Here is a 16,470-nt window from a genome sequence, read left to right on the forward strand (position 1 = left end):
GGGGGGGATGGCAAAAGGAAAAAAAGAAAAAAAAGGCAGCAGCAAAAAAAAAGGCAACTTACATGAGTCATGTAAGTTCTTCCTGGTAGCTGAATGCAAATTAATACAATTACCAAACTATCCAAACAGTGAGATTGAGCTTAAAAGTCTAAGACAATTGCAGAATGAAAAAAATGCAGGACAAAAATCTGATCCGAAGCGGGGGGCGGGGGGAACAAACAAAAAACCACACACACAGGGAAAAGAACAGCAGAAATGGAGAAACAGGAAGGGAAAACAGGTGGCAAATAAAAAATTTTGCCAAATCTAATTTGAGTTATAATTTGGATAACAAAATACTGTAAATTTTATTATGTTAAGTGGTTGCATAAGAATATCTCAATGACAAACAGAAAAATCACCAATCTAAATCTCAACCACTTGCTATCCAAACAGAAAGGCAGCTAATAAAAGCTTCTTGCTCAAGAAATCAGCTGCTCCTTACAAAAATGAGTATTTTTCATTCTGGAGTCAGCCAGCATTTTGCTGTAAATATACCAACACATCCTGTCCTCGAAGACACCAGTAACTTCAAGAGCTTTTAACTTTTTTAAAATTTCAGGTTTATTTTAACATAAACCTTTTAAACTGCCTTTTAAAAAAGTTCAGAATGAGATACTAAAATAATGAGGGTTTATAAATAAATCCCTCCCTACCTACTGCATCTTGCAGAGTAAATCCTTTCCTTCAGAGTGCTATCAATCCAGAAACTTTTGGCTTCCCGCTGCTGTCTCTCCACTTCTTTGTATAACATAAGTATCATATTGCAGCAAACTTCAAAAGAATTCCACAAAACCAAAATCCAAATCACTGCCTCAACAGAACAGTTTTAACATCTGCCAAAATAGGCAATATTTTTTCTACACCGTTAAAAAAAAAAAAAGTACAGACAAGTTGAGAAAAGGAGCTGAAAACAGACCAGATTGGAATACTAAGGATTTAAAACTGCTGCTGCAAACTTGAGGGAGACAGAGGACATACAGGAAGCATTACAAATAAAAGTGTGGCTAATGTGAATTATGTTTTGATAGCAAGGATCCATGAAAGCTTTAAAAGGAAAGAAGGATTAGCATTCTCAGTTTTGACATTCTAGGAAAGAAATTCGCCAAGAAGATCAAAGATTAAATTTTAATCTCCCTCTTCCTTTCAGTGAGAAAATAAAGCAGCTACAACAAATTGGATTTACTGTACTTACACAGTTGAGGAATTCTGTTTCTTAAAAAAAAATAATAAAATCTTAAAAGAGGACTATCTGAAGATGAAGGTAAGAGTGCTAAAAAATTGATCCAGCTTTCTTATTTCTCCAGATGATTTAGTTTTTGAGCAGGGATTTCAAAGCCAGGCAACCCACATTTAAAGTTTTACTCACAAGGAGACACAAAACACAGGCTAAATTTCAAAATTTCAAAGCCTTTGCTCAGACCCTTCTGCTTATGTTTCCTTGGACAAGCTTTTCTCTGCTTTGTCCCTGACAGCACAGTTATAACCTACATCCTCTACAGCTTTGTGACTTCACCTGTGACCCTCCCTTGCCTGCTCTCGGGCCAAGTATTTATGGCAGTGCTCTGAAGGCTCTAGAGCATTTACAAACAGAATCTTGACAAAGCAAGGAAAAGCACAGATACTATTTTCCTAAGCAAGTTTTTTCAATCAAAGGGGCATCATCAATCTTTGGAAAGGAATCATCTTTGCTATAAAGAATACAGTAAATCTTCCTTTAAATACTCCATAATAGATCTGATAGGACATGGTGTATTTGAAACAGAGAAGCTTATTTTGCCTGAACTTAAACATGTATGAATTTACTCTGGCATGCTGCTCTCACAGCACTATTGTGGCTATGTTCAGGTGCTGCCAAGAATGAGCTGATGGACTTCTCTGAAAGGCAGGATGCATTAGCCTGAGCTCAGTGCCATGATAACACAGGGAAAAATAGGTATGTGGACAGAGTACTCCCAACAGTCAGTGCCTAGAAAAGAGTGAAGCATAAGTTACAGGCTATGTACAACTCAGGAGTGGAAACATACACAGAACATTTACTGTAATTAAAGAGCATCAATGAAACAAACAGATCTCTGAGGGTTGCAACTAAACTGTCATCTCCTGTCTTTAAAAAGACATTTGTATTATCCAGATAGGAACTGCAGTATTCCTGGATCCATCAGACAACTATATTAAAATACTAAGAATGGAGTACAAGCACTGTTTGGGCCTTGAAAAGACTGACCAATTCTGAAGTAACAGCCAGACAAATTAAACAAATCTAGCTTTAACACTTGCTAAAATATACAAAAAATTCCTAATTATACAGACAAGCTTAATACAATGTAAGATGTGAGTGTCCCTACAATTTAACTTGAGTCTTATCTGTGCCATAACCAAAGACAGAATCCCAAACACTGAAGAGTTTCCTTGACTTTCCTTCCCTCCACATGACCCTCCACAAAATGTCAGAACAAGACAGGGGTATAGGAAGTAACAGCAGAGGGAGATAAAAACCAGAGCAGTATAAAATATAGCATAGCCACTGAATCCAAGAAATAAATTTTCAATACATGTGATAAATTAAAAAAAATTTAAAATATTGCACCAGCTGGGACAAAGGGGCTGTATCATCTTACATGAGGCACACCAGCCTGAAAACCTGAAAAATACCTTAGGAGGAAAACCATGTGGGTAAACATTATGCAAATCAGTATTGTCATTTCAACAAAAATCACAGCAGAAGAAAAAAATTTTAAAGCATTTTAAGTTGAGGGTTTTTTTGCCTTTGTATACAATGCTTTCCTTTTTCCTTATCACTTTACTTAAAAATATTTTTTTGTTAAAGTGATTAGCTTTTATAACATCAGTGAGTCACTATGCAGGAGATGAGCCACTATTCAGGAAATTGATGGAATCTCTCTTGTAATCATACATCAATATTTAACATATATAAATATCAATTTCAGATGCAGAATCTGAACTTCAAAGATCAGCAGAGTTTGCCTTTGACACACACAGTGTGTAAGCCAAAAGAAAGACTAAGAATCACCCTAAGAGGGAAAAAAGCCTGTTTCAGCTGAGATAGAGTTTTAATGCAATGATGTTGTGGGCAAACAGTTCCAATTTTGTCCAGTCACTTCTTTGACTGGGGTAACTAGTCCTTCAAGGCAGTGGTATCCAAAGTGTGGTGTGCAAGACAAACTTTTGGGGTACAGGAAGAAAATACTTTTTGTACTGTTAATAAATGAAAAAAAAAAAAAAAAGTTTATTTCATCTTTATCTCATCCTTTTTCATTTCTATTTTGTGTATGTTTTATAATGTACATCATATATTAGTACAGTAGTACATGTATATAATTTATAAATAAATGAATATACCTATATTAGAGGGGTGTGCTCAGAATTTTTGTACTGATGGGGTATGCAATCAAATGTCTCTCTGCTCCAAGAGACATTCAACACTTCTTTGCAGGATCTTAGAGGAGGAAGAAATGGCTGCCTCTGTGAATTCCAAATACTCCAGGATACAGTTCCTTGATGATCTGGGATCCCTCTCCCATCACATTTTGAACGTTATGGAATTCAAACTGTTTTCTTCAGTTATACATGCCATGGATCACAGGCTTCTCTTGGCTGTCCTCCTGTGAGCTGTTATTTTTAAGCACTTTAAGGCCTTAAGAACTGCCCCACCCTCACTATAAAAATACACTATTTCTATAGAAGAGTGGAGCCAAAAGTACTGTTCTCTAGTGTTCAGCTACAACAAGTCCCAGGCAAAAACACGTCCCAGTGATGGCAAACACTTCTGAAGAACGCAAATGAAAGTCAGAATACGCCTCATCATTATTACAATTGACACATATCACTAGGCAATCACTTCATCTGGAGATGCTAAAAGGGTGGTAGAAGAGCAAGCTGTTCTTAGAATAGAACAGAATAGTTCCAGTTGGAAAAGACTTAAAACGATGATCTAGTCCAACTGCCTGATCACTTCAGGACTGATCAAAAGTTATAGCATATTATTAAGGGCATTGTCCAAATGCCTCTTAAACACTGACAGGTATGGGACATTGATCACCTCTCTAGAAAGCCTGTTCAAGTGTTTGACCACCCTCTTGGTACAGAAATGTTTCCTAATATCTTGTCTGATCCTTCTTCTTGATCAGCTGTGCATTAGTTTAAATGTGTCTGACTGATGATCAGGTGGTCTACTGCAGTTTCACTTAACTTGATTTGCCATCAGATACCTGCCAACAACATGAGACATCCAGTCCCCAGATGGATGAGCATATTATGAAGAAATCCAATTAAGTTAAGAGACAAAAAAAATGTTACTCCTTTGTGAAGAACTAATTTGATACATTTTCAGCTTCACTATTTTCCAGATATTGGTATTCATGAGATCCATGAAATGGCTTTTAACTAAATTGAAAACTGTGTTGTTCATTGCAGTTTGGATACTCAAGCGTGCAAGACAAAGTTAAGAAAACTGAAAATTGTAGAACATTGTTTTGCATAGCAGCTGTAAAATAAAAATTACTTCCAGGTTTCTCCAATCTCCTATCTCCATATTTCATGCTTTACAGCAAACTGCCTTATTAAGTGTGAACATGGAAAAGTTTATCTGTAGGTAAACTAATTTATAACCTGAAGGCCTTGTTGATCACTAGTGTTACCTGGTTTCGAAGTCAGCAACAATAACAACGTATACTGTCAGGAAAGTCAGATCTCTATTCCCCATGCCCCTCCTTTTTTTTTTTTTTTTTTTTTTTTGGGGGGGGGGGGGGAGGTAGGGAAGGCAGACCAGACATAAACTTGGATTCTGCCCAGATCCATTGCGAATATATGTAAAACATTTTGATTTGCATGCCTGTGAAATACCATTTTGGAAACATCACAAATACCCAACTGAAATATGCAGTGGTAGAACTTGCTACCTTAACAACAACAGCCAGTGGACTAGAAAAGCATCATTAAAAAGAAAATATAGAATGTTTATTTATAATAGTTTCCATTACACAGCAAATGATCCTAAATCAGATCTCAAAGTGTTTTACAAACAGTAATATAGTATGTCTCAGGCAGAATTACAATCCCAAACTTGCTCTTACCTGCTGATAAAGAATTCAAAAAGATTATAGCATACATTCACTACTTCAAAATGCTACAAATGGTAGGGGAGCAAAACACTAAGATTTGGGATTACATGAACACCATTCTAAAACAGCTGGACCATAAAAAGCAATTGGCCAAAACTCATGCCTCATTACAGACACATTAATGATACAGCATATTCTGCTGCCAGGTCAGAATAAAAAACATAAGAATGGGAAAAAAAAAAAAGAGGAGGAGGAGAGAGGAGGAGAGAGGAGGAGAGAGGAGGAGAGAGGAGGAGAGAGGAGGAGAGAGGAGGAGAGAGGAGGAGAGAGGAGGAGAGAGGAGGAGAGAGGAGGAGAGAGGAGGAGAGAGGAGGAGAGAGGAGGAGAGAGGAGGAGAGAGGAGGAGAGAGGAGGAGGGGGGGGGGGGGGATGAATGATTAAAAGATGTTAATTATGACTGGCGTTGACCATCAGAAACCTGCTAGGAATAGTTCTTCCCTTCCTTCACCCCCATAAGGAACTATGAGTTCCTAACACACTTTAAGAAGAGTTCATCTGACAGTCACGCTAAACTCACAGAAATAACAATGCAAAATTATACCTCTCTCCAAATATCTAGTGTAGTCCAGGTTCCTGACTGCAGTGTCTCACAAACAGCTATACAAGAACACACTGTCAAGATACAACAGAAACTGCTCCACAATTTAAGCCTTTATGTAAGAAAGCCAGCAAACAAAAATCAAACGCCAAAGACTGAGATCTTTAGAATAGTCTGACTGCATATAGCTCAGCTAAAAATTAACAGCAGGTCTGAACATTCAAAATTTCCAAGTATCAGAGTGGGTTTAAATGAGCTCACATCTTCCCCGCACCTCCCCCAAATAATCAGGGAGGCCAAAGAATTATAACATGAATCATTAGCTATATCAGCAAGTTCAGAAAAAGAACTCAAGAACAGGTATCTCAAAAGCTTACAGGCAATCAGAAAAAGAAAAAAAAAAGATGCAGAAAAACATCTTTTTTTTCCCCCCTCAACTTTGAAATTGGCATAAATAAAATGCAAATGCTGTATTCCTGAGGATTTTCATAAAATCCATTTCAAGCACTGACAATAAAATGACCTACCACAAGACAGTGAGAGAGGAAGGGGGAAAAAAAAAAAAAAAGACAATACAAACCAAAAAGACTTTGTTTACAAGCTAGAAGTACTTTTTACTGCATAGAAAAGACCCTTCTGGGTGGTGTCTCTGTGAGACATTAGGCAGAGGGAACCAAAGTACCCCAAAGCCATCTTTATATTTTCTTCATCCTGTATTGTTTCAAAGGCCACAGATGACTTCCACTTCACTTCAGGGCTCAGACACAAACAAATTACTCCAGATATAAGGTAAAATAATTTATTTTGTATCTGTTATGAACAGATCAGAACATACAATTACCGCAGATGCATACTATAGCAGTCTTGTGGCAATTTATCACCACACAGAGAGTCTTCCATCTATCTGGGTCTTTAAACATTACCAGGGAGTGTCTCTGCAAAAGGACAGTACCTCCCTACTCAACAGACAGGGCTGGGTAGATAAACTATATTTACCACATTAGGAGTCATACATGCTGTTAAAAAATTAAGCCTTCTCCTGTTGTTTTAGCATTTTACCTTGCATTGGAGAAAGGGTGAGTAGCAAACGCTTTCATCAGTTTGAAGATTTTTAGGACTACCAGATGAAATTCTACTGTGTCTGAGCCACATGCAAATAAAATGGAATCTATACAAAGAAAATAAATATTTCTTTATCCTTTCCTGCCTAACATTTTAAAAACAGTATTCAAAAGGAAGCTGCTTCCAATATCTTTTTAAAGGGTAGCCTTAAAGCTGGAAGTAATAAAATATAAAGAACATTTTATAAAAATTTGTTAAAAATTTAAGCAATTTAAGTTTACTGTAAGCTATTTCAGGTTAAAAAAATTAATCTCAGAACTATTCTGTCTTATACTACTGCAGTTTTCAGGGGAGACAGTTCTGAATATAAGACATGTCAGAAAAAGAAGCAGCTAAAATACATCAATTTCTTTAAGAAGTTTGACTTGCTTCCACATGACCAGAAGTTCTTCATATTATATACCTAAATAAGTTAAATAATTTAAGTAATACTGCTCTAACAACGTTTCTCCATTATACTAACTTACAACTGGTCTTGCAGTTCCACAATGATATATTCCAGCTGTTCCTTCTCCATTTTATGGGCTAGATCCATATCTTCAATTCTTTGTAACAGCAGTTTATTCTGCGAGACAGATTCAGATAGCTGGTTTTCTCTGAGTCGTACCAATTCTTCAAGGTAACCCTGGAAATATAAGTGTTAGAAAGCTTTAAAGAACACACTATCAAAAAACCTTTTCATTATGCATGTTCACATTTTTCTGGTTTAAGATGTACACAGTTCTACTTTGGTTTTGTTGTAGGTTTATTTATTTATTTATTTTTAAACAGACTAGTAAATTGTCTTATGATGTTTCTTAGTAGTATCAAGAAAATCATGAACTTATTTATATTCCTGCAGAGGAAAAGAATAAAGGATAAAACAATGAGACAGGAATGCCACCAGCATGAAACACTAATTCATTTTTCGAAAACAACATAGAACAGTCACTAGTACAAGAAAAAGATCAGAACTCTGCAACTTAACAGATGCAGGACGCTAGAAAAAAGGACAAGAGTAGAATGCATCTATATGGAACTGTATAGTTAGTGAAAGGGAGCCAGAATTATTATTAAAAAAATCCCAAAATACCACATCACACATTAAAATGACAAAGAAGAATGTTATTGAAATAAATATTCACCTACATTAAAGCACAAGGTAGGACAACTGGTGAAGGTCACTTCTTTTAGTAACATTGAACATGTACAGCTGGAATGTGCACATGCATTTATGTCATCGTTTTTCCATACTATAAAAGATATGGGGCAGTACTAATCACACTTCAACTACTTCGTAATTTACAAAACTCCACAATGTGAGTATTTAACAGCAGCTGTGATGGCACATTGGTCAGAAAGTATGTTCACAAATTACACATTTGGTTACAATACTAAGCAGCTATTTCTTTTTCTTCTTCAAGCAGAGTCCCAGCATGTCCGATACTAGTAACTTCTTATCAATTCTTAGTTAAAGATGGGTATAGTAAGTCTGTACTGTGTAAAATCTTGCACATTCCTTGAAGCCTGTGGAAAAATGTGTAATGCTTTCATAGGTGCCCAAATTAAAGAAAAAAAAAAAGGTAGTTTTCATAGACACAGAACAGGTGTTGTCCTGTTGAGTAAGAAAACCGGTTTCACGCTATCTGGTAGTAAAAGGCTACTAATACAATTCATTATCACAAAGACTATTTAAGGGTTTGGAGCATCTCTCATATGAGAGGAGGCAGAAAGAGCTGGGACTGCTCAGTCCAGGGCTGCGGAGGAGGGAAGAGGGGGAGGAAGGAGAATCACATCAATGTTCAACAATATTTAATGGCAGGGTGCAAAAAGGTTGGAGGCAGACTCTTCCCAGTAGTATCCAGTGAAAAGAGGCAACAGGCAGAAATTGAAATACAGGAAACTATTTAAATGTGTGATTTTCTTCTTTTTTTTTTTTTTTTGTTTTAATTTTTAAATGAACACTGGAATGGGTTGTCCAGGCAGGCTGGGGAAGTCTGCATCCTTGAGTTATTCACAGCTTGACTAAACAAGGCCCTAAGCAATACTATGAATAGAAAATACCTCTATCTATAATGACACAGAGATGCATCATCCCACCAGCAAAAGCATATAAAACTCCAGTATAAACAGTACACAGAGAATGTAGGAGTTCGCTACACAGAAGTGAACAGTTTACACCGTTCCAAAATAGGGAAGGGGTAACTTCTACATAAGTAACAAATGTGTAGACTATGACTCATTAATCTGGACAAGAGACAACTTGGAAAAGACAAACTCATCATATTTCCAGAGTGGCCTGGAGAGGGCAAGAAGGAAGCGACTGTTCATCAATTTTTAAAATACAAGAGCTAGGCACCATGAAATCAAGCTAGTAGGAGCCAGATTCAAAAGACAGAAAAGGAGGTGGCTTTTCACACAACAGATGGTAGATACGCATAATACTTTTCCAAAAAAAAAATGGTTTGGATGCTAAAAATTTACATGGGGTCAAGGGGATATTTGAGAAGTATTTGGAAGCGACATCCATCACAGGTTACTACACAGACAAACCTTATCAGCTTCAGGAAGTCCTTCAGCTGATACGCATTGGCCAAGAAAGTATTAGAGGAAAAACAATGCATCTATATTTGCCTTGGTTTTTTTTCTTCCCTCCACATGTATTTTGGGCAAGTATCCAAGAGGATAGTAGGATAACCAAGGATTCCTGGTCTAAACCAGCATAGCACTGTTGGTCCAATAAAGCAATGCTAGGATTTACCTTGCTAAAATAATACCTGACCCTATGCTACCATTTCAAACAACTCAGAAGATACAGATACCTTTTTCTTAGCTGCAATCCAATCGCTTGTCATATTGTGACCCTGGTAAACATCATTCACCTGTGCTATTAATGACTGCAGTACACATACTTACTTAAGAGGCACAAAAAGAATTTATCATTATTTGTGCAAAGTAAATGACAATAGAGCAATCAGGCTCACTATATCAGTTACTAAAAATACATTATTTTCAACTTGGTCTTCTTGTCACAAACGTCCAGTTTTCCAACACACAGAATGTCAGAAAGCCCCTTTGTTTGCAAGAAAACAGTCTGTCTCTGATTAACTGGTACCTACTGCACTGTGTGCAACACATTGCCATGCTGCAATTTATTGCCATGAAAAAGGTCCCAGAAGGAGAGAAACACTCAGGAAAGAAGCTCTATTCCATAGTCCATCTAACCTCTTAATGGTCATTTGTTCAAGCTATAATAGAACAGATGTAGCATAGGTGAAGTGAATGATACAAAAATTTGGCAGGCACATGCCAAATGAAAATTAGACAATGGAAAATTTTCTGTCTGTGGGAATAATAAAGTTATTTTGCTGCTGCAATTGTCAAGTAGGCATTCTAAAGGAGGACAATTAGGAACATGTCAACAGCTGTCAGAGTAGCTATCATTTTGAAAATTGTATTTTGCACCAGTTTTCAAAGAGTTATCGTAAAACTGACTTGAATTCACCTCTACATTAGTTGACTACAGAAGTTGGCAGTTCATTAAGAGAACGCTACAAAGAATAACGTGACTCACTAAAGTAGTAATGCTTAAAAATTTGAAATACTAAGTATCAGATCAGCAAACAACATTCCGTGGAATAGAGATGTTTCTGGATCCTAGACTTGTGAATAAACCAAAATCTCCATTTGCTGTTACAGCCACTTAAGATCTTTGTGCTTTTGCAGACCTGAAGCTTCCCAGTGATTCTGGCTAGTGGATTTGGACACCAAGTTTCAATATTGTTTCTATGTGCATCTGTCACAGCTTTGATGGGATATCCTTGGAAATGAACCACCTAGGTTTACCAAGAAAAATAAACATCCACCTATTTTCTTCTCTTCCATGCTTTTCCAGAGCTGATGACTCTTTTCTCATTAAATCCCAAAATATTTTACAACCTTGGCAGGGGGTGAGGAAGAGAGGTGTTCAAACTGATCATATGTTTTTGTCTGGACACAAGGATGAAATGCTGTCTTGAATACATTCCTGTGCTTCAAGGACTGTTGGGGTGGGGAGGAAAAGGTTTTAATTTTGTTTCTCTCTTTGAAGAGATTCCTTTTGAATAGCACATATTGGTTTACAAAAGCAGGGAAAACGTCCTCTGTATCAGAGAGCGCCACCAGGAATACAAGTTTTTTCCATATGGAAAGTGATAATATACTGGCCGAGAAGATTGTACCAGCAACCTGGATGTCAACATTTAAGGTCATTATTTTTTAAAAAAAAAAAAAAGAAGTCTAAGGGAACCAAAATAGAAAAGAAATAATTGTATGCATATTTTTAAAAAATACTTCTCACATCTATCATCCCACAGTAAGTCTGACTTTTTCACTGTTACTTAGAAAAACTTTAACTAGGTTCTGTCACATGCATTAAAGTAAACCAACTTTGATGCATTCCAACCATTCCATATTAAGACTGACATTTAGCAATCCATAGCTACATTTAACCTAATTAACATAACTAGGACTCCTTTTCAGGTATATTCTCTCAGTCTGGCTATATCTATACCTAAACTCAAGTTCCAAAGGACCATGTCTGAAATCATACTGGTTATTTGGAATGATCTCTGACAAACACTAATTCATAAACTGTGACCTGAAATAATCTGGGAGAGTACTAGTTGCCCCAGGCCAAAACCATGCCAACAATCATTCTTAGAATTTAAATATGTATGTGACTGAGTTGGTATCAGGACCTCGGCCACAGTGAATGTACTGAGTCCCAACTGGCACAATATGCATTCTAGATCCCATCTGGCCCTCTCTTTTTTCTTTTTTTAAACTATTTTTTCTTCTCAGTACTGTAAAAACTAGAAAGGCAAAGAGATAATCTTGTGATTCTAATGCTCTAAACTAATAATTACACCTCCAAGCACCCTTATGTAGTTCCAGCCTTTCATATGGTTTACTGTGTTCAGAGTTCCATAAAAATCAAATTCTGACATTAGGAAAAAAGAACACTAACAATTCTAATGAAGGTTTTTAAAAACATTAACAATTCATCTTTGATTTTTCTTCCCTTCAATTTTTCCTGACCCCTCCTTTCTTTTTCTGTGCACTATTCCTGCAGCGTCTATGAAAATTCTTCCCCCTTCTCTCTACCACTAGCTAATACGCATTGCTGTTGCTGTAGCTGTAATATGCTGTTATGAAAAACTGACAAGTACTTTGCTTTTAAAAAGGATAAAATGCTAAAAAGTTTGAACATATATTTCACTTTACCTTTAACTTACAGCATTTCGGGTGGTAGAGGGAGAACCTACCTTTGGTTTCTATAATAACGTTCAATATGCTACCTAAATTATTGAAATCAAATACAAACACACTTTTTTTTTTCCCCTTTCCCATTCTAGCTTGAAACAGGTCTTAAAACTATATATTTTCTAAAATCTCAGTATCATTGAGAAGACACTTTTGCTTTTCATTCCTAGACAGATTACTTTGCTGATCATTTTTGTTTATTGTAAGAATAACTATTAAAGTTTAACATCACTATAATTATAAAAGCTTTCAACTGGCAGTCTACCTACATCAACAAAATTCTATGGCTTCTAAGGAAGAGGGAAATCACGTGGACAGTCATGTTCATGTTCATTTCACAACCTAACAGCTTCAGAGATACACTGCCTGTAACTCTGAGATTGGAAAAAGGAGCCAAAGTGTCTACATTAGATTGTACAGTCTGACCCTCCAAATTATTATTATTATTAATATTTATTTAATAAAGTAATAATTATTTAATTAATATTTTTTCATTATTATTATTATTCTCTTCCCCCCCCAACCTCTTCCCTCAAATCAATGTACAAAGATACTCTGAGGATCATAAAATTTAAGACCACTTACAGGAAGCTAAATAATATTTAATATATTTTTCTGCCTTTACTTAAATGGATATGTCACCAGTTGGCTGGTGACAAGCTTTGGGTCCATCAGCCCCCCACAAAACTAATCTTTTACCTTCTGTTCCAATGCAAGCCGGTACTTCTGTTCTACCCTTTTGCATTTGTTGTACCAACTGTTTTCATCCATGATGAAAGGAGGACCAATGTTCTCTGGAGTACTGCCTTCACTGCCACTACTGCCCAGCGTCCTTAGCTCTTCTTCATCACTGCTGATGCTGTCAGAACTGAATGATCATACTTATTAGCCAAGTCAAAAGCCGTGTCTGTTAAAATGCAAATCCCCCTTGAAATTAAAGCATCACACTTCTTACAGATATCTAATGCTCTGTAAACCAAAAAGAATCAAAATGTTGGGATAGGATAGATCACCAAACACAACTTGTACTTCAAGCTTTTATTTGTATAGCCACCTAAAGAATGGGCAAAAATTTGCTTGTGATCTTAGTCAAGTTATCTTAGGCAAGTCAGACAACTGTACGTGGGATACTTTCCTGGAATACAAAGGACCAATGGATTACAATATGCTATCTAAGAAAGTGGTGACTTAAATCTTTCCTTCACAAATTCAGGGCAAAGAGTTGTCTCTGAAAATAGATTTTATTTGTTTCTAAAAAAGCAGAAAAATAAAAAAGTGATTGTCATTATATTAAGTTATTATAAATTTATAGTTATGGTTATAGCAAAGACCATGTGCCTGTTATTTCACAGGACATAAGCATCTCCCTACATAGTATGCAGATTCATTGTTAAAGTATCTCCATAACATCCAGAATCAATGTATGCCAGAGAATTCAGACATCGTTCTCAAAGACAAGAATTTTAATTTATCCCAATATCCATTTGAAATCTTCCCTTACAACTAACTATGCTTTCCACTACAGTAACAGCATTTACTAGTTTTTAAGTAGTGATTAGTGCAACCCCATGATGTGCCATGATGCAAATTCTGCTTTAACTGACCCATGCAATCTGTCATTAACATGTAAGCTTACATGAACTTCAAGTGAATAACTAGGATGTTTCATGTTCAGTTGTACATCTTCAAGACTACTCCTAACTCCCAGCTGCTTCCTTCATTTTGCCAAACCTAACAATAGAACACATTCCATTAATTTCCATGCTTTTCGGAGATGCCAGATTGGTATCTGATCTGTTAGCGATCATTCTTTTTATTATTAACCACATGGCTGATCAGAGGAGCAAAATGTAGCTGGAAGGTCAGATTATACACACAACTGGTCATGATTTTCTATTATGCACTAACTGCTCACACTGCATACTGTTTATCTGTCATATCTTACGATTTACCAGGGCATACGTACTTTTTATTTACAACATAACTACTTTTAAGTTTATGGCTATACAGAAAAGGCCCAAAAGAAAGGACAACTTGGTCTAATGATCTTCAAAGGAAATAAAAAATTTGTTTCCAGCTGAACTGTGATTCTGATCCAAGTAAACAAAGTTAGCATGACTCACTTATGAGTCATGTAATAATTCCACCAGTCTGAAAGAGTAAGGTAGCTGAGTGTACAGGTTTGTATTTAGATATGGATATTATTTTGAATGTGAACTGAAAAGTAAGAGGCCCAGTATGAAGTAAAATTTTGCCAATGAAATAAAATAAAGAAAAGCATTGTAAAGATAAAAAGTACCTTTGGGTGAACTTCAGGTACGGTGTATAATCTATGACAGCTGGAAAGCTGCCATCCAATCCTTCACCCTTCAGACAAAAACTGATAAAACAGAGAAACAATAATAAGATTATAACAAGAAAATTAAATGACCGTGACAGTTGAATCTTACCAACATGAAAGTTGAATTTTCTTAATTTTTTTATAATAAGAAAGGCCTAGAGCATTTAACACTGAAATCCTACTCAGCTAAGCTAGAGTGTTTAATGTTAACTGAGAGTCACTGAGCATATTATAGTGTAATGAAAACCCCAACAAACAGAAATTCCACATAATCAGGAAATAGATCTGGGCAAGTGGTATAAACCTTGATTTTTAAATATTTGCTTTTATTCTGAAAATACAGATGGATTGCAAGGGAATAACAGGAAAAATAAAGTTAGCTGAAGAAAGAGAAATGGAAGAGCTATGGATGAGCTTGGAATCTTCAGTATTTAAGCTCATTTAAAGTGTTCACAGAGTGCTTATGTACCCATCCTACTAACTTTAAGTTAAAAATCAATTCTCAAAAATATTTCAGAATCTTTCTCCTTTCAGATACTTTCTAGTGTTGGGCTGCAGGAAGATGAGGAACATTAATGAAACTAACTTTCAGAAAATGTTCTTAAATGGCTGTGGCCTTATAAAGCTTTCATCTACACTGTATTCTTTTTGTACTGGATATAAAAGATTGCATTTGAATCATGTTTAATTATCACAGAAGTGACAAAATTAATTATGCTTCCACAAGGCTCATTTTCCTCACTCCTCCTATCTCTGTCATCAAAAAAGAGGTTCTAGTAAGACACAGCTTTTGCTAGCTTAATTGCAAAGTGCCATTTTTGACAATGCAGTCACTTAAGTGGTATTTGGGAATTACATCTGAAGCATTTTTTTCTCCCTAAGAAAAGCAAAGCAAGGAAAACAAAAAACACCCTTGCAAAACCACAATTATTTTAAGTAGAGACATAATTCTGCATTGCTGGGGGGGAGGGGGGGAATATTTAGATTCTGTTCTCACCTGGGTTCCCCCACCTCCACCCCAAAGTCTTATTTACAGTTCCACATAGGTAAGCCAGTCAACATTTGTAAGAGACTGTTTGAAATGAAAAAAAAAAACCCCAAACCAAACTCCTCAAATGTAACACGCAAAGAATGGCTACAGCTTCTCAGCCATTCAAACCAAAAATACTATGAATGTTATGTGGCACAATAAAAATGCTCATGTAGCACTATGTTCCTACTTTGCCCAAAAAATTTCTAGGCTCTTGAAAGCTGCATTGACAAAAACTTTGAATGTCCCAACGAGAACCAATCATTACTCTAAATACTATTAACAGATACCTATACATATGCTTATATTAGAAGTGAGAGGACAAAGGAAGAACAAGCACGCTCATACAGCTAAGCTCTCATACCAGTAGTATGTACCACTGAGGACTATGAGAGACAGTCACATAGTCAACTGATGATTATTTATGGGAGGATTTCCATACTGCAGACCTACTCTTGCTATGCTTCTTACTGATGTAAGGCTATAGTCCTTCAAGTATAGTGCCAATACAGAAGAAGTTTAATTTCACATAGTGTAAAGCTTAAACTAATAAAATCTGGTAAGATTTGAATTTGCTGTACACAAGGCTAGGTCTCTTATCGTCCTGAAGCACACTTCCATTCCCCCAGAACATACGTTGAGGATGCAGTTAAGCCAATCTAATGACTAAATTCTGGCAAAAGAAGGTATCGTGTTTTCAACCTCTTCCTCCCAGTTTTTTCTTTCTCATTCCCTTTCCCCTCCTTACAGCGGTATTGGCACTTATTTGACTCCACGATGAGCTAGTTCAGCCCTCAAGACCTGAATTTTTAGGTTTCTTTCCCCTTTAGCATCCAGTTGCAGTTCCGCAGGCAGCTGAACTAAATGCTCACTGTCACCAGAAAGGAAAAACATTATGCAATCCTTTTTATTCCTTCTCTTCTCTAAGCCTTATGGTCCCATCATCTCTTTCACTAATAGGATGCTTCTGTGA

The 16,470-nt window shown here is 36.3% G+C and overlaps 1 protein-coding gene across 1 annotated transcript in view; it reads right to left on the bottom strand.

Moving 5' to 3' along the window:
• Positions 1–16,470, bottom strand: part of RUNDC3B (RUN domain containing 3B) — a 54,290-nt gene that overhangs the window by 13,150 nt on the left and 24,670 nt on the right. The window contains exons 6-8 of the mRNA XM_049798332.1: positions 14,426–14,506; positions 12,826–12,994; positions 7,311–7,468 (exon numbers count right to left, since the gene is read on the bottom strand). Of these exons, the coding sequence (XP_049654289.1) occupies positions 7,311–7,468; positions 12,826–12,994; positions 14,426–14,506 (408 nt within the window). The remainder of the gene's footprint in view (positions 1–7,310; positions 7,469–12,825; positions 12,995–14,425; positions 14,507–16,470) is intronic.

Source organism: Accipiter gentilis, chromosome 4, assembly GCF_929443795.1.
Source record: "Accipiter gentilis chromosome 4, bAccGen1.1, whole genome shotgun sequence".
In the NCBI taxonomy this organism is placed as follows: domain Eukaryota; kingdom Metazoa; phylum Chordata; class Aves; order Accipitriformes; family Accipitridae; genus Astur; species Astur gentilis.